A 22,719-nucleotide genomic window follows, 5' to 3' on the forward strand; every position below is an offset into this window, starting at 1 on the left:
TCTATTCTAAGCATAAAAATAAACAAACGTAATATATAAAAAACCTTTATTAAATCTGTACAAAATATTTAAATATGGCGACACTGGATGGAATGATTAATATTTAAAAAGTATCACATCTACGAGGCATTTCATAATTCTTGGCGGTATATTATAAATTCATCACTTAATTCAAAATTGGTAGCATTTTAGCTATCATTTAAAATATTTAAAAAATGTAGCGTCAAATATGATAATCAGATAAAACATGACAAAAATGACATCTCACACAGCTCAAAACCTTATTTAATACTTCAATAACCGTTGGTTTCTGAGACCAAAATCTCTGTATTTGTCATTGCTACTTTTGAAAAAAAAACAAATTAAAAATATGTCTCAGAAACCCACGGTAATTATTTCTATGAAAGTGAACTCGTCATACAAGTCTGGCAATGACAGTGTTAAAAGATTATATGGCTGTATCTATAATAGGGCCTGGATGGGAAAGGGCCTGTTTTCTCTCCTGTACGGCTGTGACCAGCTTCCTGTAGGGCCCTAGGGGCAGGCCTAGGGACTTCATGTCGCTCTCCGTGAGCAGCATGAGGGCGTCCAGGTCGATCTGTTCGTCCTTGAACTTGTGCACATACTGCGCGAGACCCCACGCGATCAGGAACCTCTCCAGCGACGCGTACCCTGACTCCTCAACCTCGCCTTCCTCATCTGATGTTATAGTTGAGCTTCCTGCAAATTAAAAAAAAAAATTATATAGGTTGACTTTATTAACCATTTTCCTAAAATAATTCAAATTGGTCGTAAGTTTTACCAGAATGCACAGAGTTCCACTCAGCAGGTTGGTATGCGTGTCTTGCTAGCGAGCCCGCAGACCCTATGGAGAGGTCCTCACCCGGCCCGCCCACGCCCGGCAGACCACTCAAAGTTGCTGTTATAGACCGCCTGGAGAAAACACATGAAATAGGATTTAAAAAATTCAAACCACTCTTCTAAAATCTATGGCAACCGAAAGTGCTGTTCACAACTATACTTCTGTGCTGTGGATGACTTATTGTTACCTGAAGGCGACACTGCCAAAACCGGGGCGGTCGAAAATACTGGCGGGCTCCTGCAGCAGCACCTCCTGCCCCAGCCCGCTGTCCTCGCCTGCCACTGCTGCTAAGAAGTCCGGCTGGCTCGCAGACCTTCACAATGTACAAGTTCATAATAAACTCCCGACAACTTTGTATGTTAAAAACATTTGTAGTACTTTTACTACAAAATAGTTAATGTCAAGTTTCAACCAATAGATGGCGCTTTATTTAAGTCAGTATTTTTAATGTGCACGTGTGCGTGTATCTGCATTTGTTATTACGTGTAATGTTTAGTTTTTGGATTCCGAGCAAAGCTCTCTCTGTGCGTGGGTGCCTGTGTTTGTGACTTACGTCACGTGCCGACATGTTCTCACCTGACGAGCGTGCTCTTGTGCGGCGTGTCTGTGTCTGCGAAGACATCGGCGACGTTAGCGCGCTGGTGCGGCTGTGGGCCGGCCCCGAATGTACCCACATACATCACCTCGGAGTCGCGCCGCAACCCGCTCAGTGACGTCACAGACCGTCGCCCCGTGCGCTCCACCTCGCCCACCTACAAATATATGACACCCTAGAGGTCACTGGTGGCTTCGTCAGTGCAGAATTAAAAGTAGCCTATAACATGACCGCGTGCATCAGCTCTATCCAAGTCCCGTCAAAATCGGTTCAGCCGTTCCGGACATAATCCGGAACAAACGCAGCCTTGTGGTCCAGACATACAAAAATTGGTTTTTGTTATCAGCTACGCAAATACCCAAAATACTTGTAATTATATCCATAACTTTGGCATTTTACATTTTTAAATGCACAACCAGTAAAATTTAATGCGACATAGATGTATCTCCTAGACAATATCGAGTAGATAAAACCTTGTCTCACTAGTAACAGCATAGTACCTTGAAGTCGTCGTTATTACTGCTGGTCTTGCCGAGAGTGCCGTTGCGCAGTTTGCTGGCGAGCGCCTTCTTGTAGACAGCGCCTCGGCCGCGAGCGCCAGAGCTCACCGTGCCCACCAGCGCGCTATACGTCGGCCGCGGCTGCTCATCCGCTAAAAGATTACCTGCAAAAAACATTAACTTAACACTAGCTATCGCCCGCGTCACCGCTCCCACGGAATTTAATAAATAGTAGTAATAGTAGGCTATATGTTCTTCCAGGTTGTTCTACATATCCAAATTTTAGCGAGATCCATGCACCCGTTCTGGAGATACCGTCTCACAAACATCCATCTATCCGTCCATACATTAGAATTCATCACAAATATTTTTTGATTTTCTTGCACAAAATTTTATCTTTCCTCTCTGATAGTTCTATACTACATCCTCTAGTAGCCAAACGAAATAACTATTATCAAATTATAAATCCCGTTACCTACATACCTTATTGTCACACTCACACACTCAGAGATGTTATTGGATCCCTATAAGGGTCCCTTAGTGTAGATTTAAAATGAGAATTTGTCACTAACAAGATGCTTAATTTACGATTAAACACGTGTAGCAGTTACTTTTGCAAGCTAACTACTGACTGAGCTATAGTAGTTTTAGCAATCGGAAAATTTCCTTAATTATAAAATATATTAAAAATGAAAGTAGTCTTTCTTGTATCAAATTAATTATATTTTAAATCGTTAAATTTCTCCAGCACGCATAACTAATTATATTTTGATGATGATATTTGCATAACAAAGTATAAAAAAGGCCGAATGTTGATTAAGATAAAAGATAAACTATGACTTGATAAGCTTTTAAAACTTCCGTTTAAATCAAGATTGATGGAAACTATCAATACTACGTAATAGCTACGTCATTTCGCATACTATATCTAGGCTCAATCTTTGTCGTCATATCATGACAAGTGAACCGCTGGTCCCTATTTTTAGCTCTTATATTAGTAAATCTTAGTTAAGGTTCACCCAGTGGAATACCACGACCACACACGGCTCAGAAGAAACAATTCCACGTTTCGCCTGTTGAGTGTGGTGGAGGAAGCCCAATTTTAATCCTTTAAAGAAAAGGATAGGAGGTGCAAGTGGATTTGACAGAGTAAAGGACCCATAGGACCTTTGTGTGTCTCCTCCGTCGATTGAAAGTTGATCTATGGGCAGCAGTCGCTTCGCTTTTTCAGCGAATTCAAGTGGCTATTATTACGTTTGCCACCTTTTGATATAAAAAAGGTACTCTTTGTATTGGGCGACCCATACAATTTTCTTGACAAGTTGATAGCTTCTTCTACTATTGTTCTACTCTTTGTTCACTCACCTTGACTAGTAGACCGTATCATCCTCTGTTTGAGCGCCATAAGAACGTTGCTAGGTCGATGCGGCATCGTGGACACCTCTTCAGTATACCCCTGGTCCCAGTCTTTGGTCAGTTTCTTTAGTTCTTTCTCCGCTATTACTTCTGCTTTGCTTTGTCTTTTCGCGTATTGCTTTTGCATTTTTTCATGATCCTTTCGAGCCTTCTCTTTTAATGATTTTGCTTTCTTTCTGGAGAAAAAAGATTATAACATGTTATTATATTTGAGCATAACTATGTATTTTCCTCTACAAGTCGATTCGTCGTAAGCAATTGTTTTCGCAATCTTGTCGTAGTATAATAAAGTTAAACGATCTAAAAACTCAATCTTCGATACGACATGTAGCTTTGGTTCATGAGACAATTTTGCACCCGACGAATAATAAACTCTTCAAACTGTATCTTAAAAGTCTAAAGAGGCAGTTTTGGGTTTTTGGTCGGTTATAAAATATGACTTACTTGTCAGTGTTTTCCAGCTTGGCTGTGGCCTGGTCAAGGAGTCGCAGGATATCCTCGCGGTTGTTGATTGCGGCCAGCTCCTGCGCTGTGTGACCATCCACATCGACCGCGTACGGGTTAGCGCCGAAGTTGACGAGGAAAGTCACGCATTCCTTGTGGCCGCGTGCTGCCGCCAGATGGAGTGCTGTGTTGCCGAAATAATCTGCTTTGTCGGGCTCACCACTGGAATTAAATTTATAATTCATGGAATAAATAGACGAGAAAAGCATATATCAACTATATAATTAATAGATGTAAGAAAATAGATTAAATGTTTGGACAACAGCATAGGTGATAGATAATTTACAATGTGCTCCTTAGTTTGTTCTCATAGAACGCACACGGATGGTATTTTTAATTCAACTGTCAAAATATTATACAAGACTGACTCGATGCCTCTAAATGAAGAGATTAATCTTATTAAAAGTATTATTAATTTATTATAATTATAAAAAGTCGAGACTGGATAAGCGAGAGTCCTAGCGACCGTGATATCTTTCTCGCTAGAGGTTTCTCTTACCCGAGTTTCTCGCTTATGACAGTCGTCGAATGGAACCGGACAAAGATTCCCACTTATGAAGGTTCCCGCTTATCCCAGGTTGTGCTGTGTAATACTTTTAGTAACGAATATATCCTTCGATGTTTACCCTTATAACCAAACCATTGAGATTTTTGTGTCTACAATTAATGTCGTATAAATCGGACCCGCAGAGTACCTCAACAATAAGTAACAACAAAGTACTGTCTATCGTTAGACTCGTGAGAAATAACATCATGTTTATAAAAAGACAAGAAGCTAAAGAAAGTGTTAACGGTATGCAATCAGCGACATGACCCCAGACGGCCCCACGCGGCAGGTTAACGAGTTAATTCAGCGTAAACGTTAATTCATTGCGATGAAAGTGAAATCGAGCAATAAGGACTTTGCCACACCAAAAGCTTTAACAATGCTATAATATAAAATTTTAATCTATATCGCTATTTTTATCAATAATTGAAGGGCCGCGAAGTCCTGGAATACGGTCACTGATTGGTCGACGCAGCATGGGTAGGCCCTCTGCAAAATGACCGATGAAATGATGATGTGGTCAAGGTTGCGGGACCCGCATCCTAAATTAATATCCTAGACCTGCATCCACGATCGTTACAATTTTTGGGAGAGGCATATGGCCAGCAGCAGACATCACGTGGTTGAGAAGAAGAAGATTCCAGAACCATGTATTATGAGCAGGTCATGTCATCCTATTGACATGTCATGACGTCATGTCCATGTAATCATCAAAAGAGTTGAGATATAATAAAATAAGAGTTGCGCATCTATTAATAATCATTAACTCTTTTTTTTTATAACAGAAGTGGGCAAACATGCAGCGCGAACACAGAGGTGTTCAACGACGCCCATGGACATCAACAATACCAGAGGAACCGCAGATGCGTTGCCGGCCTTTAAGATGGTGATAAGCTCGCTTCTTGAAGGACCCTAAGACCCTTTTCCTTGGTTGCTTCGATATTGTATTAATCGAAGTGAGATCTTTATTAAAATACTAGTGTGTCTTATATCTAAATAGTGGCTTGCAATCTTTTCTCGCTTGTACTTTTATGTGATAAATATTATGAATTATAATCCGTCTATATGCGACATGCCTTAGAAAGTGTAGGACATTGCGTAGATAAACACCGACACATAATGTGCGATTAGTGATTAACAACGCGCGTGTATTGTAGATAGCATGTTATTGCGACATTGCGTGAAAGTGACGGTGAAGTATTGTCTACATAAAACATATAACTTTAGAGATTACAAAACATAGCCAACATATTCTACTAAATTCGTTCCCAATTTATCCATGAGAAAGGCAAGACAGAGCTTCATCATCATCAGCTCGCTATACGTCCCTACAGAGGGGCTCAGAGCCTACCCTAAGTTAAGGGTAATTAGGCCATAGTCAACTACGCTGGCAAAGAGCTTACCTCTCTAATATTAATAATATTATAAATGCGAATGTTTAGATGGATGGATCGATGAATGGATGTTTTTTAGAAGGTATTACACAGTATGTAGCACACAATCTGGAAGAACCCATAGACTACTTACTAAGTTTCTTTATAATTCTGCGCGGACGGAGTTGCGGGCGACAGCTAGTTGATTATATTGTAAGAAGTGTAAATTTTTGTGTAATTGGAACACTGTCAACAAAGGTTACTTACCCTCTGCCGCAGAGCAGTCTTAATGCAGATATGTGCCCCTCGAATGCGGCCCACAGAGTGGGAGTCATACCCGACTCATCCTTGTTGTTGCACTCCTTGCGGGTTGCCTCACGCAGCACGTCCAAGAGGCCGTCTTTGGCTGCCCTGCGAATAAAAGAATATTTGTAATTTAATAAAAACGCACACCATAATGTTGTTAAGTAATAAATATTTTTCTGAACGAAACGAGTCGTTTTGTTTTAATATTCACCGGGAACGAAATCACTGATTGTAATCGAAAAAAGCATATAAAACACTTTTCTCTTGTTTAAAAACGAAATAAGAAACACCTAAACACTGTTAGCTTTACATCTGTATAATTCAATTTGTAAATACCTCGTAAAATTTCGAACTACCTTCATAATGACTGACATAGAAAATCACGAATACATAGATAAAAAATAATTTTATACGGACAAAGTACAGGAAAAAAATAACATTAAAATGTAATTAATAAAAAAAATTAATCTATTGAAATAAGTCGCCTTAATTCTTATATTTCTAGAAAAAAAATGAATATATTATATTATACTAAAATAGAAAGATAAAAAATTATCTACGATATCAAAAATAATGAACGTCAAGGTAGAATACAGTAAAAAAAAAACAGTTAATCTACATGACTTTCACCAGGCGCGTTTACAGCGCGGCTTGGCGCACGTGTGAACTGTTCTAATTTGTGTATAGTCACCGCAACACAATGTTATTGCAGGTCACAGCAAAAGTGAGATCATATCAACTCTGTAGTTAGTTACATAACCGTATTTTGTTTAACAATCGACAGGAGAGACGAACACATGTGTACGTAGGACGGCATAATCCAATAGAGAATCGTGTTTCTATAACTATGGGTTTTAAACACCGAAACACTTATTGCGTTAGTTAGAATCATTTGGCGCAAATGGCGTGCTTTCGTTACAAAGCGAAGTGTCATTATTAATACTGTGGGGACAAAAACGTTGACATTTTAATAAGGCTAGTGTTGCGCCGGTACGCATGCACAGTGTCGTATTCTCTTCCTAACAGTAGAAAGATTGAGCTGGGTTACGATGTGTTAAACAGTGGAATTCACTTTAAGAAATTCAACACATTTTTTTACGTTAATTACATTTCTTTGACGATGTTAATTTTTTAGTTGTTGTTTTCTTAGTTGTGGTCGATTAGTGTTAGTTACATCTTAGCTTGAGGCGTCTTAAAACAACTGACATCACGTTCCCTATTTGATACAAGTGCTTTTATCCTTATCAGAGAATTAGACGTAGGATACAATAGAAGTATAATAAACTTTATTGTACTACAGTTATCAAACAAACTTCATACTGTTGTAAAAAAATAATGTCTTTAATTAGCGTATTAATTGGGAAAATTGTTCCAATTTTATTCATTCGCTTGGAAAAGAGGTATAAAAGAAATAGAAATACCAAATCAAAATATCTATTTTACTTCTTAATAAAATTATAAACGCAAGTGTTTGGATAGATGGATCTGAGGTATCTCCAGAAGGGCTGCATGGATCTCGCTGAAACTTGGCATAGATGTAGAAAATATTCAGAGAGAATACATAGGCTACTAAACTAGCAAGTGTTTTTTTTATTCTATAGTTATAGTTTACAATTAAAATTTTACTTAGGTTCGATGAAAATATTAATTATTTACTTCGTATTGTTAGGAAGAAAATCCGAAAATATAGCAGTGTATTGACCCAACACTAGCCTTACTAAAATGTCGTTTATGTCCCCTCACTATTCATTCTGACACTGGACTTTGTAACGAACGCACGTCATTCGCGCCAAAGTATTGTAATTAATAATGTCTAAAATTATCAATATATTTAGTTAATAATTTATAATATTATTAGCAGTTTGTTTTTGCTACATACAGACATTATCGAAGGCGGTCAACAATAAAAATTTCACTTATCTATTAAGATAAAGTGGCGATAGGAAATACCTACGTTCGTTGAATTAGCGTTTACGATTAAATTGTTTCGTATTGTTTTAGCAATTACAAAGCATTTTAGAGCCTATTGTATCTTATTGATAGATGTAAGAACACGTTAATTTACTTTTCAACGGCATTTAAATTACAAAATGGCTGATAGGAACGGAATTTTCAATTATTTATCTTCAAGTTTAAAACTGATTTTAAAATGTTAACTATTAGTAGTGGCCCGCGACTCCGTCCGCGCGGAATTAAAATAAACTTAATTAGTAGCCTATGTGTTGTTAAGGCTATTTTTTACATCTATCCAAATTTCAGCGAGATCCATGCAGCCGTCCTAAAGATACCTTCAAACAAACATCCATCCAAACATTAACATTTATAATATTAGTGAGATTCCTGTATCTATTGTCTGAGCAACTTTTAGTAATAATACTCACCTTGACTGCGTGTAGAATTGGTACCAGCAGAGAATTGTTTATGCCTAGTTTCAGATGTTTGGAACATAACATCCGACTGACCAATAACGTTAAAGTATGGATGTACATTATACCATAACCGGTATATTTCAATTAATAAATTATATTAATAGACATAAAAAAAAATACATTGAACAGATTCCAAATTTTTTGTCTTTTTAAGGGTACATCGAAAGGAAAAAAACGGAACTCTTATAGGATCACTTTGTTGTCCGTCCGTCTGTCTATCAAAACCCTTTTTTTAATTTTCTCTCTATTTACTTTGAATTGATGATGCCAGATGGGTGAATAATTTCATTACTCAATTTTTTTTTAACTTTAGGCATTTCTACAGCAGATTTATATTACGTCAAGGTTGTTATAATGCACGAGTACTTTTGATTTTTATCTATATATCATTTGATTTTATGATTAATATCGTTTCCTGATATGAATCGATTAGGTACAACATTGAGCATTAGAAAAAATCGTAACTCATGATAGGATTTCGTTAATTTATATGCACATAAATTTTTTAATGTCCAATATACATTTAGAATTATAGACACGTTAACTAGGTCTATGAAGCCATTGTTGTGCAAACCCAGTGTTGCCAACATCGCAACCATCACCTGGCAACCGGCAACCTGACACCTGGCAATGCCAATGCATACAATCGATACAATAACGATTTCACGCCAATTGGAATTTAGTTTCTAAACCAACGGCCGTAAAGTTTTAACTGCAATGTTACGTAATGTTAATTTCTACCCTCTTTACGTAGCTCAGGCGAGCATGAAGGTGCGGGCTTGATATGCTGGTATTGTGGCGACAAGTAATTTTAGCGGTATATTGCGATATTTTTAATATATTGAAAGCTAGCGCTTGACCACGATCTCACCTGATGTTTAGTGATGATGTGGTCGAAAGATAATACGCTAGCTTATTCGAGAAGGCGCCAAACGAGCACTTAGGTAAGCTGATGTTGGCTGATCGGTATCCATAGACAATAAACATAATGTGTTGCAAATGCGTCATCATCAACTCACTATACGTCCCCACCGAGGGGCTCGGAGCCTACGCTAAGTTGAAGGTGATTAGGCCATAGTCAACCACGCTGGCCAAGTGCGGGTTGGTTGACTTCACACATATCTTTGAATTACTTCTCAGATATGTGCAGGTTGCATCACGATGTTTTCCTTCACCGTAAGAACGTCGGATAAACTTACATATATTAATCGGAAATCGAAAAACACATTGGTACATGGCGGGATTCGAACCCAGGACCTGCAGATTGCAAGTCAAGTGCTTGAACACTGAGCAACCGATGCTCCTTGCACGACGCAAGTGCGTAGCCTTTTTTAAAATAACAATTTCACCTCTCTTTGCCATCTTTCTAGCATAAGATAAGGGTGGAACCGCAAAAAGCTTATACGTAAAATGGTGACAGCTGCGATGACGTCATTAAAATTATGAGAAAAAGCATTCGTAATTATCACCTGATTACATACAGATAATTTACATAAATGACTGGTTGTTTAAGTTTATGATTTAATTGCATGTTGTTAATAAATGTATACGGAACCGCACATCATATACACCGCGATGTACTAATTACGAGACCTTGTCTATAGAAAAGGTTAAAGAAAAGTTATTGTATGTTTTTATTTAAAATTGTATTTAGCCTTATGGGATATTCTTTCTAGCAGAGAAAGATTATGGCCATCGGCATGCGATATCAGCGGAATTTTCTGGAAACAGCGATAAAAATCTCATATCCCTGCATTTCTTTTCATCTATTTTGTGTAAAGGCATAAAATTCAGTTAAATATAGTTCTTGATTATATTAAAAATACATGCCTTAATGACTGGTTAAAATATTAAATCACAACCAAGAATCGTTTTTATGTTTATATTACGATTCTGTTTTATACGTAATTCATGTTTGTCAAAGTTAAATAGAAACGATTGACTGAGTTTTACTTTAACATGTTTGTTGTAAGTTTTCACTTCTTTTCCACCAAACCAAAACAGTCGTACACATATCAAGTTGCCTACAAACAAAGACAGGTTAGTCCGGATGTCTGTGAAAATCGTGTCGTATTTCTGAAGCCTAGCTCACCTATTTTTACATTTCCTGTTCTTGTGAGAGTTTTTTTTTGTTTTGATAGCAGAGTTGCTTTGATCGAATAGCAAAAATATTTAGTTACGATTGGATGATCCATCTAGGTGTCCCAGTGAAACGACCTTCACAAAGGATAAAGGTGGCAACGTTTAGAAAGAGAAAGATATATCAAAAGGCACTGTGTTTAGACAATTTATATACATTAATAATTAAATTCATTTCTTACTTGTAAATTAAACAATGGAAATGAGTAAAAATGATATGTTAACACATTCGGTACGTCACGTCATGTCGTTAGTGCGTTGAACCGACATCGTCCGAGCGTGTCTCCTGCCGCTTCCGCGAACTTCCTAACATTGAACCAGGTGCTGATCAACTCAGGGTTACACTGATTGTTTTTACATTACAATATACCAATGTAATATATCGGAGCAATGACATTTCGTTGTATTGTAAATGAAAAAAAATCTGCAATAGTTTGGCCATTATGGCCGGAAAAAATTCTCACGTTTTTTTGTTTAGTAATATTAAATTATTAGTTGACTTAAATACATACAAGGGGAGCTTTATCAGCAAAAAACAGCGTATGCAAGATTTGATGCCGGTTTGTTGGTGTAAAATTATCTCGCGGTTAGCAGACAACACAAAAAAGGCAAATAAAGCTTTACCTTTATAGGGGATCAACAAAAGATAGTAAACTTCTGAGAATTAACATATTAATATTTATAAATTCGAAATATAATTAGATGATGTTTTATCGTGTGTTTCCTCTGCTGAAACATCTATGAGAGGGATAACATTGTAATATGTACGTATTTCGGTAGTAGAAATGCAATTAGGCCTTTCTTTCGAGACAGGTAGGTTGGGATCATTAATCCTATGAACTGTAGCAGACACAGTGTGACGAAGAACCAACAAAACCGTCGTTAGGCATTCACGTTGGATAAATAGAAGACATTTAATTTCCTTCTCCTTCCTGATTAAATAATAACATATCGCAAATTTCATCGATATTTCCTTGGATACCAAGAATGATTGGCATCATTATTATAGTCATGAAATGTTTTATAAGTTACCAGAACGAAAATATTTGTATTAGCCTGGGAAAAAACTGGGATTAACATTAAGAACGATCTTAATAACAGGCAAAACATTTTAAAAATATTGCAATATTGTCTCATTACACTACATTTGATTTTGATGTGGATGCAATCACAACAATGTCTCTAGCGGCTATAATTTTCACGAAATAAATCATATTATTGATACATTATCCATGTTACAATCTTATCTATTTGTAAAACAGGTACGGCAAATAGTTCTTTTAAGTATCTAAAATGTGTACTTACTTGTGAAATCGATCTGTTGTCATTTTATACAGAAAATTACACAAAAGTCAAGTAGTAGTTGTCCATAAACTAAATATTTAAGTTTCATAAAAGTTTATTTAACTCATTTTCGGGGAATTCGCTTTTCGAGTAGCGCGAAATTGATAATGCGAGAAAGTATTTTGTCACACTTCACACCTCAATAGTCCAAAAACTTAGTTTACTTTTCACATAATTCGTCTAAACAATAACACCACAGAAGCGAAGTTAATATTTATAATTTTAACCATGCAAATAAGTCAAATTAAATGTCTCTTATGAATTGACACAGGTGTAAAACACGTTTGACGCGAATATTTAACAAAATAAAACACAAACAACTTCAAACGCGCTACGTTTGCATGCATCTGGTAAAAAAACGAACACTTGTCGGACAAGTACGAACCTAGCTGTCAATGAGTCATTGCACTTCACTTTAGTTGGTTTAACGCCATCTATTGTAAATAAATCGACATTTTAAAACATTGAACTAAAATGTAAAATAGCGACATCTAGTAACAAGTAGCCAACCGTTAGGTTTCTGGTATTTGCTATTGGACCATAGATGGCAGTAGCTAAAACTTTCGAGGTTAAAAAAACGAGGTTTTTAAATAACAGTTTAATACTTTTATTCTTGTAAAAGAAGGTAACAATTAAATGTCATCAGTAAGTGATAACACATTATCATAACTAGCTATTTCAAGCCCTATACAATATTTATAGTTATCGACTTAGTGGGTATTTATTAAAATCATTCATATGTCTTCAATGATATTAATAAGTGTGTGTTTTCTTGCTGCTGTGAGTAACAACTGCGAGTCACTACGGTGACGTCTTAATTTCATATTTCCTATTATAATTAAGCACTTATTGGAAAAAGCCCGCAATAAATAAGTTTTGTATCTAAAGCCGGGCTCAGCCACTCGAGGCGTTATCAATTGGAGTCAATGCAAATATTTGTCGTCCATTAATGCCATTACGCTGTCTAATGTGTTTTTCATGTAGTACTCCAAGCTGTCACATTTTGCCGCCAATTTATTGGTTGACGATCCTTTTACCAGTGGAAAAGCAATTTGTTTGGCTGAAGCAATTTGCTTGGCGTAAAAGGAGTTAAACATTTTTAATTGAAATAAATTATTACTCATTATTTTTATTAGATCAAATCATACTTCATCTTGTAATTAAACTGAGTTGACTAAAAGTATAAACGTGTTTCAATGCCAAAATACTTGTATTAACACTTATCGTTGTCTCTGTTTTTATCTATGATAGTGAGAGGGATGGCAATATGAATTTAAATAAGTGCTTCGACAGTAGAATTCCACGGTAAGTAAGCTACTGAACTATTATTGCTCCAATAAAAAGAAACTTCGGTAAATTGTATCAGCATATTACGTGACAATATTAAATTGTGTTGTCGCATGTCACCACACATGTGTCATGCGGCATGCGAGGTGACACACGCGGGTGACAAGGAAAATAAACAACAGACTGAAAATATTTCAGTAATATGAAGTTGAGGTTACTTTTTTCTACTTATCGTGCGATTCATAATTTAGGGACACTTTTAAAGTATATGTTAACGTAAGCAAGTTTTTTTTTATCAAATCCAAATATTCGTGATTCTTTTATAGTTTTCAAATTAAATTATTAGATTTAATAATGAAAGATTCATCTTGTATTTAGTTTACAAAATAATAAAGTCGTCTCGTTTGATTTTATGACTGATATAAAAGTAATGTAATAATATTTTAATGTAATATAGTGGCAACTAGCAACTAATGCTGGCGTCTAATTTCTAAGCCGATGATTAATGGACTCCCTGTGTACGCTTCACAAACCTAATTAGAACGGCTCGTTCCGATAAATCCACACGAAACAGTGTAATAACATCGTAATCCTCGCTCGAGATGATTGCCCCGGCGCGATATATCTTTTTTATGCCCGTTTATCGCCCAATAATATAATAATCATATCATGCTGACAATAATGGCACGCCAAATAAAATCTACCTACCCTATTTTACGAATAACATCAAGCGTTATCACCAAAAAGTTTCAATATAATTTAAACTATAAACTTACAACCATAGAGTATAAAATTTCAAAAGTACAAACGTCAATTGTGACGTTTCTGTTTTGATGATAATGGCGTCGTCGTTCGAAAACGGAACATGTACAAATTGGGTGAAGTTCGGTGCGCGCGGGAAGGCAATATGTTTTTATTTCTTTTTAATTTCCGGTTCGTTTTAATGGCGTCGAAATCAATATAATGGTGAAGCGGCCAGCGCCATATTCGCATTTTGTGGTTTGGCTCATTTAACATCATTGAGTTTAAACTGCGAGCGCGATAATGAGGGCTGTCGTTGCATCGCTTACTGGGCATTTATATTTTCAATCGGCAATAATTAGGTGGTAAAAATATTCGGTAGCACTCGCGTGTGTGTACTAGAACATAATTGTTTTAAAATTGGATACAATTATCATTCAAAGCTCATTGACTAACTTTCAACTGCTGAAATTTTATCCACAGTTTCAAATATTCGGCTAAAACATATAAACTGAAGAATGTAATACACAAAATAGATTTTTATGAAAATGAAGAAATGTTTCTTTTATATAAACGTGAATAAGTACAGATTCTTAATTAATTTTCTTAATAAAAGTCTATATTCTAGATTCTAATTTGAGAAAATTGTTATCAATTTTACATTAAAAACAGACTACCTGATTATTTGGTTCTTCTATCTTATACATTAATATCAAAAACAATTCCGTATCGTATAAACTTTTGTGTAAGCTACTTCAAATCATGTTCTACCTCTAACAGAGAACTTAGCTGATCATTTCAGAAATAACAATTATCGTTTCTTCCAAAGTGCAGAGTAAAAGAATAAAAAAATGATGTCACAAATAACTGCTAAACGAGGAAGCTAATGTTGTAAGAAAATATTAGAAGATCTTTTTAAAATTCCGCTGCGCTGCGAACAATGCACCGCGTCATTGAGCCGCGTTCGAAGCTTTTCATATATTTTCAATGTTGAATATTTAAATTATAACGATGTTCTCATTGTTTATATATTTGAACAAAAATATATTGAAGTCTTTCTTTTTCTCTTCAAAATAGAAAAGACATAATTGATAAAATGCTTTGGAACTCATTCGACATAAGACAATTATGTTTAGAATTTTCTCTTGCTGTTTTAGCAATCTCCAGTTTTTCTTTCATTGTATCTTCATTTTTATTAATTACTGCATTCTGAAAAATAATACGATAACATTCATCGTATTTATGACGTATTTTATTCGATATTATGTTACCTAGTTGATGGTATTCGTCACTTAGCGCGGTAGAGGTTACTTCCGCCACTTAGCGGTGTTTGCTGTGGTATTGTAGCGCGAACCATTAAGTCAGGATGTCAGGAAGTCGCCCGGAACTCACTTTAGCTAGTGTCGAGTGGAGACACAAATTCATATAGTCTTAATAAAAGCCAATAGGTTAACAAGAGTAAGGTAAATTCAAACGTAACAGTGGTAGAGCCCGCTTTAACATCTTCGCCGCTCTTGGCCGCTCGCTCGTTTGCCGCCTTATGATAAAAAAAAAAACATCTTAACTGAGACCTTTTTACAATTTGCAGACTTACAATTCAGTATAACAGTTTTGCGGAACCTTAATTAATAAAAGTAAATACTTGAAGTATGTATTTATGTATATGTTTAACATATGTATAATATACGTAGAATTAGGTTCAAATTAAATTCAATGAAAACATTTAATAGATACATTGTTAGGACTTATTCTCTCTCTCTCATATACTCATATACTTCTCTTGGATAAGATTTCAATGAAGTGCACTGTTTGTATGTTAGCTCCGCAAAAAAAGAATAAATTTATAACATAAATATGTTGTCGCAAGTGACTTAAAAAGTCCGCAGTGTGGCGCTAGAGGCGACAGGAAGTTAACAGGAAATGGCCATTAATGGCGGCCACACCGGAAGCGACGCCATTACAGCGCTAGTGCTGCTCAAATAATTAACTTGGCAACGTGTTTACACTGCAAAGTCGATATTAATGTAGCAAAATCAAGAGCGATATAAAATTAAGTGGAAGTAGTCAAATGTGGGGTTAAACGATGAACTTTTATGACTTTATTGTGACTACTAAATCTCATTTACTACAAAAACTATATTATGTTTTCAATTGTTTTTCCAACCATTGTGTTGGAGACATTTGAGTATAGATAATCGGAAATAGAAGGGTCCAACAGAAGACGAACACATACTGGAATTATGATGATGAATCAGCGATGAGTCATCATTATCATCTACTTACGTTAAGACTGCGCACCTTTTTGTTATATTTCATAAGGCGGCAAACAGACGAGCGGCCACCTGAAATCGCTGATAATGCGAAGTGACCGTTGTCCATAGACATACGCAATTGCATATGCGTTACCTACCTTAAATCGACGGATGAGAGGATGCACAGAAAGAAATCATCTACCCTTTCCATGCATCCTCTCATCCGGAAAGTCCACTTCCACTTCCTATCCTTTCCTTATTAAGAAAAGGATGGGAAGGGAAAGAGGACTAAATTAGGCCTCCGGGACGCACACTCATCAGACGAAATGCGGAATTGCTTCCACTTCACGCCTGTCTTTTGTGTGGTCGTGGTATTTCACCAGGCGAACCGGGCCAATTCGTGCGAAGATGTTAAAGCGGGCTCTACCACTGTTAAATCTGTCGCTGTCTCTTCCATTGTAATGCCTTCTAAGCCAAGCGCTTGGGCTTTTCATCAGGAAGGTGTTGATCAATTCGTATTTCTCCCTAAAGTGTCCTTACCAAACCAGGTTTTCATTGTTATTCTATTCATTAAAAAGCTATTGCGAACGCTGAATAAATATGAAACGACGACATTTTTCATTCTCCAGTTGCAGTTGAAGTTTGTCGATAAATCATGTGTCGAGTTCAAGTGAAAAAGATAGAAGTGAACCCGCCATCTCTTGTAACGAGTTTCAAATTGGAAAATCTACTTACTTAACTTCGGAAACTTGCGTTGCCGGCTCTTTTGTTTTCTTTTTATACCAATTTTCTCCACGGACTGCGGATTTGGTATTACATAAGTTTTCCAGACAGAGTTAGTTTTTGTTTAAAATTCGCAACATATTATTTTGTACGTTTACTTCGTCTTAGTTTATTTATAATCAAGGGAGTTGTTTTTGAGCAAACATATTTGCGATTGTCTTTTGTTGTGTGAAAGAGAGTAAACATACAATTTAGTTGTATCTTTCTAATATTATAAATGCGAATGTTTAGGTGGATGTATATTTGTTTGAAGATATCTCAGGAAAGGCTGCATGGATGTCGCTGAAATTTGCCATAAATGGAGAACATATTTTGGCATTCTTCATATACTGATTGTTCAGTTATTGCAAATCAATATACTTGTAAAAGTGACGGGTAAACTTTTCGAGTGCACAATTGGCAATTGTTTATTTTATACCCAACCTATTAAAAGGTGGAAAACATTCCCTAAGCCATTAGCAATGCCCTTTGTATAAACTGAATGGATCTCACGATTAAGGTTATCTATATCATTCTAATTTTTTTTGTTAAAATATTAGCAGATTTTGTGTAAATTTCCATATAAGCTCTAAGCTTGTGCTAGGATATGGTCTACGACAATAGTCGAATGGCGGGATTCGAACCCCCGAACTCGTGATCGGAAATCAGTACCTTTAACCATTAGGCTATTGACGCTTAAAATTATCTACCTATAGTCAGTTTATTAACTTTGAAATGTTGTTTGTATATTAACCACGTATGTAAGACTCGAAACAATCCAGCAGTATTTAGTATTGTTAGCTAAGTTAGAATTAAAAAGAGATTAGGGTTAATAAATGCATAATGAACTTGATGTACCCTAGTCAACTCGAATTGTTCTATGAAAATAGTACAATTTCTATTTTAATACAACACAATGCATTCGCTAATGTGAAACCCGAGTGCGAACGTAGATTAAAAAATCATCCAGGATAATAAAGAAGTTATCGGCTGTGAGATCTGACGCTTGTGCCTAGCGAATGGGAAAAAAGTAAAAAGGCGGGAATTTGATTCATAATGGCGTCAAACATGGCGGCACTGATTGCGATCTGAAAGGGAGATAGCGATGGGGTGGCTAGCTTTGTCTTGCGGTTGATGATTACTACGCCTTGTGTAAATGCCAAATGAGCATCTGGTAGCAATATTACTCGTCATCGTTCGATGTCATATTGATTTATTCAAATCGAATGATGTCGTTTTATTTTTAAATTTACACGGCAACTTTAAAGCCAGATTCGATTAAAAGATTTATAAGTGAACAGCTTGTGACAATAAAAATTGTTAAATTTTTGTAAACCAAATCTTCTGATTGACAATTTTGCAGCTTAATAAATAAAGCAATTCCAGATGAGATGAAGCGAAGGATTGTAAGTTTCCTTCCTCAATAAGGAAAGGAATAGAACCCAGATTCAACAATCATTGTTTCCTATTCCTTTCCATATAAACTGTTCATGAAACATAGTTTAAAAGTAAACATGTAAATCCTTAGCAAATGTAAGATTCACCAAGGATTTGCCAACCTCTGTCCTTAATCGGAAAAGGAATTGGCCAATGGGGTAAAGACGTAGAAATCACTAGCTATAAGAAGAAAACAACCGATCGAAAAAAGGGGTAATAAAAAAATACGTAACCCCAAAAATTTCTCACTTATCTTGTGGCACTGGAAATAAGGTTTATTTTGCACTAATACCGTATTTGTTAAATGTAAAACAAGTGTTGCCTTTTTGCGGGTATTTGAATACAATACAAAGTGTAATAAAATAAACTGGCCGCAATAATTTTTATTGTAAGAAGGGCCCTCGAATTATCATTTAGATGGGGAGCGTCGCAATATGGCGCGAATTTGGCTGTGGGGCAGAAAAAAATAGATCGGCAAAGAGCCGACGCGTCAATTGAGTTGATGACCGGTTGCAATGGGGATATTCGGGGATTTCGGGAATTGCGATAGTTGATTGCAACTTCGTGTTTTGTTATTTTTTACGAAAAGATATTGCAACGTTTTTTTATTTCATAAGGTGGCAAACGAGCGAGCGGCCAACTAAAATCGTTGAAATAGCGAAGTGACTTTTGCTCATAGACATACGCAATTGCATATGCGTTGCCTACGTTTAATCGACGGAGGAGAGGATGCACAGAAAGAAAATATTTTCCCTTACCATGCATCCTCTCATCCGGAACGTCCAATTCCACTTCCCATCCTTTCCTTATAAGAAAAAAGGATGGGAAGGGAAAGAGGTCCAATCGTTTATTATTTTAGTGTCAAGTGTGTAGAAATATGAGGAATTAATCAAATTGACATATAAAATTCGTGACAAACTATGCTTAATTCATAAATCAGAAAACTTTAATTTTTAAACTTATTAATAAATTTTTGCTATACCCCATATAGACGAAAACTTGACATCTGTTTCAATTGAATGTCAACTTTTGCTCAACATTTTTCTACAATAAAACTGTGTTGTGCATCATTTAAATCTGTTTGTGTATTCATAACAATTGCCGAGGTTTAATACAAATATAAAATGTTAATGTAAACGTCGCGTCGTCACCAACAAGTATTAATGACGATCTCCCCACAAAGACGCTATTCCCCGGGAACACATTAGTCTACCGTCCGATGGGGTGAGGCTGAAACTCTATCATAAGCGGTAGCGATTTTGAATGTTTATAGAACATGTATTATTTTTATTATTCCATCATTAGTCTATACCACGTTAGTACTTTTGGACATTATTAATTACAATTCCTTGGCGCGAATGACGTGCCTTTGTTACAAAGTCTAGTGTCAGAATAAATGTGTGGGAGATACAAACATCGAAATTTTAGTAAGGTTAGTGTTGATTCAATATACTGGATCATTTCCGGATTTTTATCGTAACAGTTCATATTTCTAACTAGAAATGTGATTTAAAGAAACCTAAATACTGGACCCAGAAGTGTATAGAAAATAACTTTTATTTTTAACGTTCCGTACCTCGAAAGGAAAAATACGAAACCCTTATAGGATCCCTTTGTTGTCCGTCCGTCTGTCTGTCTGTCAAGACTTTCTTTTTAATTTTCAAGTCAAGTCAATTCAAAGTATACTTAAACACTTATTAATGTATTTATTAAAGCGATTTAAATCACCAAAGAGTTAAAAAAAATGGTATATATAGTTAAAATGTTTGATAATTTTTATGACAGACAGAAATCGCTGTTCTATGTCTAACGTGGTAATAGGCTTATATTCGCGAGCTAACAAGCCGGGGTGAGGGACGCGGGGAGGCGCGGAGACGCCAAATGGAAACAGAATCAGCGCTGATAAATGATTTTGGTACAAATGTTATTTTGATCTTTAGCGATATCCTCCGCTATGTTGTGGGGGCGCTGTTGGGTGCGCGCCATTACAATTCCATTCGGATACTTTGATTGCTTTGTGTTTGTACGATTTGGGGTAAGCAAATGGTACAAGTGTAATGTGTTAAGTGAGCTTTATACGTATTGTTTTTGTGTTTCCACTGTCCTGAAATGTTTGAATAATCTTCCTAAATTATAAACTGTAGTTTTTGAGTTAAGTAAAAATAAATTTTCAAGTCAACTTCTTAGAAGAGATTTAATGAAATCATCTTTACATTAATAACTAAAAGTGACCACTTTTTGACAGCATCTGTTGACCTGTAATTAAAAATTATAAAGATTTCTCATACATTTAAATTTATCTGATACTAAGAGTAATTCAATGATTATTAACCGATTATGAGTACAGAAGGAAGTTGTTCGTTTATTTTATTCGAAAAGTAGTGTCCAATATCGTTTCTATTCAAAACTCTCTTACTTTTTTTCTAATGATTAGTAATAAGTTAAAACCTAAGCGTTTACTTATATTAGTAGTAGCTTCTCACCGTTCCTTGGTAGTTTACAGGATTACTAATATTCAGGAACTTCTCCCTCCCTTACATCGGAAGCTTTTAGTGGATTTCCCTAAAATAGTAACAATTCAAAACAATTACAATCCCGAAACCTTACTAGAGTTTAGATGGATGGATGGACTCCGACTTTAATTATCTTTTATTGATTTTTTTTCTCCATTGACAAAGTTTTATAATTAGGAATTATTATAAAGATAAAATAACAGTCTTATAACCTTTGCATGAGCAATCCAAGCCACAGTAGTGTTGTGCATTCGCGGACCCATGATAGGATTCATCTGTCCAATGTAAACGGTTACCCAGCTGAAATATTACATCTGTTTACGTCATCACTTTACACATCTCTACTTCAATAGTCAACCCTGAGTGAGGTAACAAGGTCGTATTTAACTACGCTCGTCCCTGTTGACTTCACATACACCTTTGAATTTCCTTATAAGATTCAGATTGCTTCACGGTGTTTTCCTTCACCATAAAAACGTGCCGCAAGATGCTGGGTACACCACAATGTTATCTTTAACCATAAAAACGTGAGTTTTATGCATGAAATTCATCTACTTTGTTATCACAGATGGAACAGCCCTCAATATCAATGGGCAGACTCAACCTCAACCTTGTAGAATACAAGTGAAGCGTTTTATGCTTTAAGTTTATGCGCGAGGAGATTTGAATAACGATTCTTAAAACATTATTAAAGGAATACTCACAAGATCCATATGCAGAATATAGACAGCATAATACTGCATCTGATAATTCTGAAAATAAATAGACAACAAACAGAAATTAGTATAATAAGAAGAAATATAAAATAAGTAGGTTTGGCCGAGACTTCGGTCGTGAGGAATTAAAAAAAAAACTAAATTAGTAGCCTACGACCTATGTGTTCTTCCAGACTGTTTTACATCTATACCAAATTTCATCGAGAGCCGTTGCGCCGTTCTGAAGATACCTTCTAACAAACATCCATCCGTCCATCTAAACTTCGCATTTATAATATTAATAAAATTGAATCGTATGATGAAGTTTTTAAGCAATTATCTTACACTTTATTAGGAGATTTCCGTACGAGTAATGGTAATATAATGAACAGCCCACCAAAGACACCGGTTAGAATATAAATTGGATTATACTGGCCCGGAGTTGGAAAACCAGTATCATTGCCTGCTCTAAACCATACACCATCCAGTACAGTATCCCCAAATGTACCAGTATCAGAGTTTTCCATGCTTCTCACCACTTATACCTTTAAAATATTTTTTATGTTAACCACGTCTAGAGGTTTTATAATACGAGTTTTTTTCAGAACACGTTTTGTAATGTCAAATCAAAACGATTTACTTTTTATTTAACAGTCATGTTGACAGCCTAACTTTTATCCGCTGGACAGGTCACGCTTAGAAATCAATTCAGAAATTTGAATCATTCCGATTTAAAAGAAAGTTGCTTACTGTATGCAAAATCTATGTATATTATTAATTCGTATTTCAAATACCGCTACCAAACATTACCGTCAGCGCCAAAATGGAGAAAATCAAATAGGAACAAAATACCATAGGTATAGCCTGTCAAGAACACAGATGTTAGTGGTCGACAATCATTAGGTTATACGGCCAGTACGATACATTTTAACAAGTTAAATCCTTATTCAAGAAAAATTCAAATTCGAAAGTATAAGGTTACATTTGATCTTGTGCTTTAAATGTGAGGTTATAACA

General features: G+C 35.9%; 2 protein-coding genes across 4 annotated transcripts; both read right to left on the reverse strand.

The window, feature by feature from the left end:
* Positions 1–58: 58 nt before the first annotated feature.
* Positions 59–12,351, reverse strand: Sans (SAM_USH1G_HARP domain-containing protein Sans). 3 transcript variants are annotated; one of them, XM_013314063.1, is made up of 9 exons: positions 11,977–12,351; positions 6,065–6,208; positions 3,818–4,039; positions 3,323–3,549; positions 1,958–2,121; positions 1,439–1,614; positions 1,050–1,175; positions 803–933; positions 59–720 (listed from the first exon to the last, which is right to left on the reverse strand). In XM_013314063.1, exons 1-9 carry the CDS (start codon positions 11,997–11,999, stop codon positions 449–451), a joined length of 1,485 nt encoding a protein of 494 aa, XP_013169517.1. In that variant the 5' UTR covers positions 12,000–12,351; the 3' UTR covers positions 59–448. The 3 variants fall into 3 exon arrangements, with proteins under 3 accessions (XP_013169517.1, XP_013169516.1, XP_013169520.1); XM_013314062.1 differs by lacking the exon at positions 11,977–12,351 and adding an exon at positions 6,440–6,466; XM_013314066.1 differs by lacking the exon at positions 11,977–12,351 and adding an exon at positions 6,315–6,426.
* An 8,310-nt stretch (positions 12,352–20,661) lies between these two features.
* LOC106118922 (V-type proton ATPase subunit e 2) lies at positions 20,662–22,352 on the reverse strand. Its single transcript, XM_013313684.1, has 5 exons — positions 22,048–22,352; positions 21,712–21,759; positions 21,220–21,307; positions 20,978–21,056; positions 20,662–20,750 (listed from the first exon to the last, which is right to left on the reverse strand). Exons 1-4 carry the CDS (start codon positions 22,227–22,229, stop codon positions 21,003–21,005), a joined length of 372 nt encoding a protein of 123 aa, XP_013169138.1. The 5' UTR covers positions 22,230–22,352; the 3' UTR covers positions 20,662–20,750; positions 20,978–21,002.
* Positions 22,353–22,719: the final 367 nt, after the last annotated feature.

This window comes from Papilio xuthus, unplaced genomic scaffold, assembly GCF_000836235.2.
Source record: "Papilio xuthus unplaced genomic scaffold, Pxut_1.1 DF827542.1, whole genome shotgun sequence".
Lineage (NCBI taxonomy): Eukaryota > Metazoa > Arthropoda > Insecta > Lepidoptera > Papilionidae > Papilio > Papilio xuthus.

Bases quoted from the DNA above. Each gene is read 5' to 3' on its own strand.
- Sans (XM_013314062.1), bottom strand. From the start codon at position 6,465: ATGAAGGTAGTTCGAAATTTTACGAG. The intron at 6,209-6,439 runs GTATTTACAAAT...TTTTATTCGCAG, and splicing joins GTAGTTCGAAATTTTACGAG to GGCAGCCAAAGACGGCCTCT. The intron at 721-802 runs GTAAAACTTACG...TTTAATTTGCAG, and splicing joins GTGGAACTCTGTGCATTCTG to GAAGCTCAACTATAACATCA.
- LOC106118922 (XM_013313684.1), bottom strand. From the start codon at position 22,229: ATGGAAAACTCTGATACTGGTACATTTGGGGATACTGTACTGGATGGT. The intron at 21,308-21,711 runs GTGAGTATTCCT...GTAATATTTCAG, and splicing joins ATATTCTGCATATGGATCTT to CTGGGTAACCGTTTACATTG. The intron at 21,057-21,219 runs GTTATAAGACTG...TTACTATTTTAG, and splicing joins CTTGGATTGCTCATGCAAAG to GGAAATCCACTAAAAGCTTC.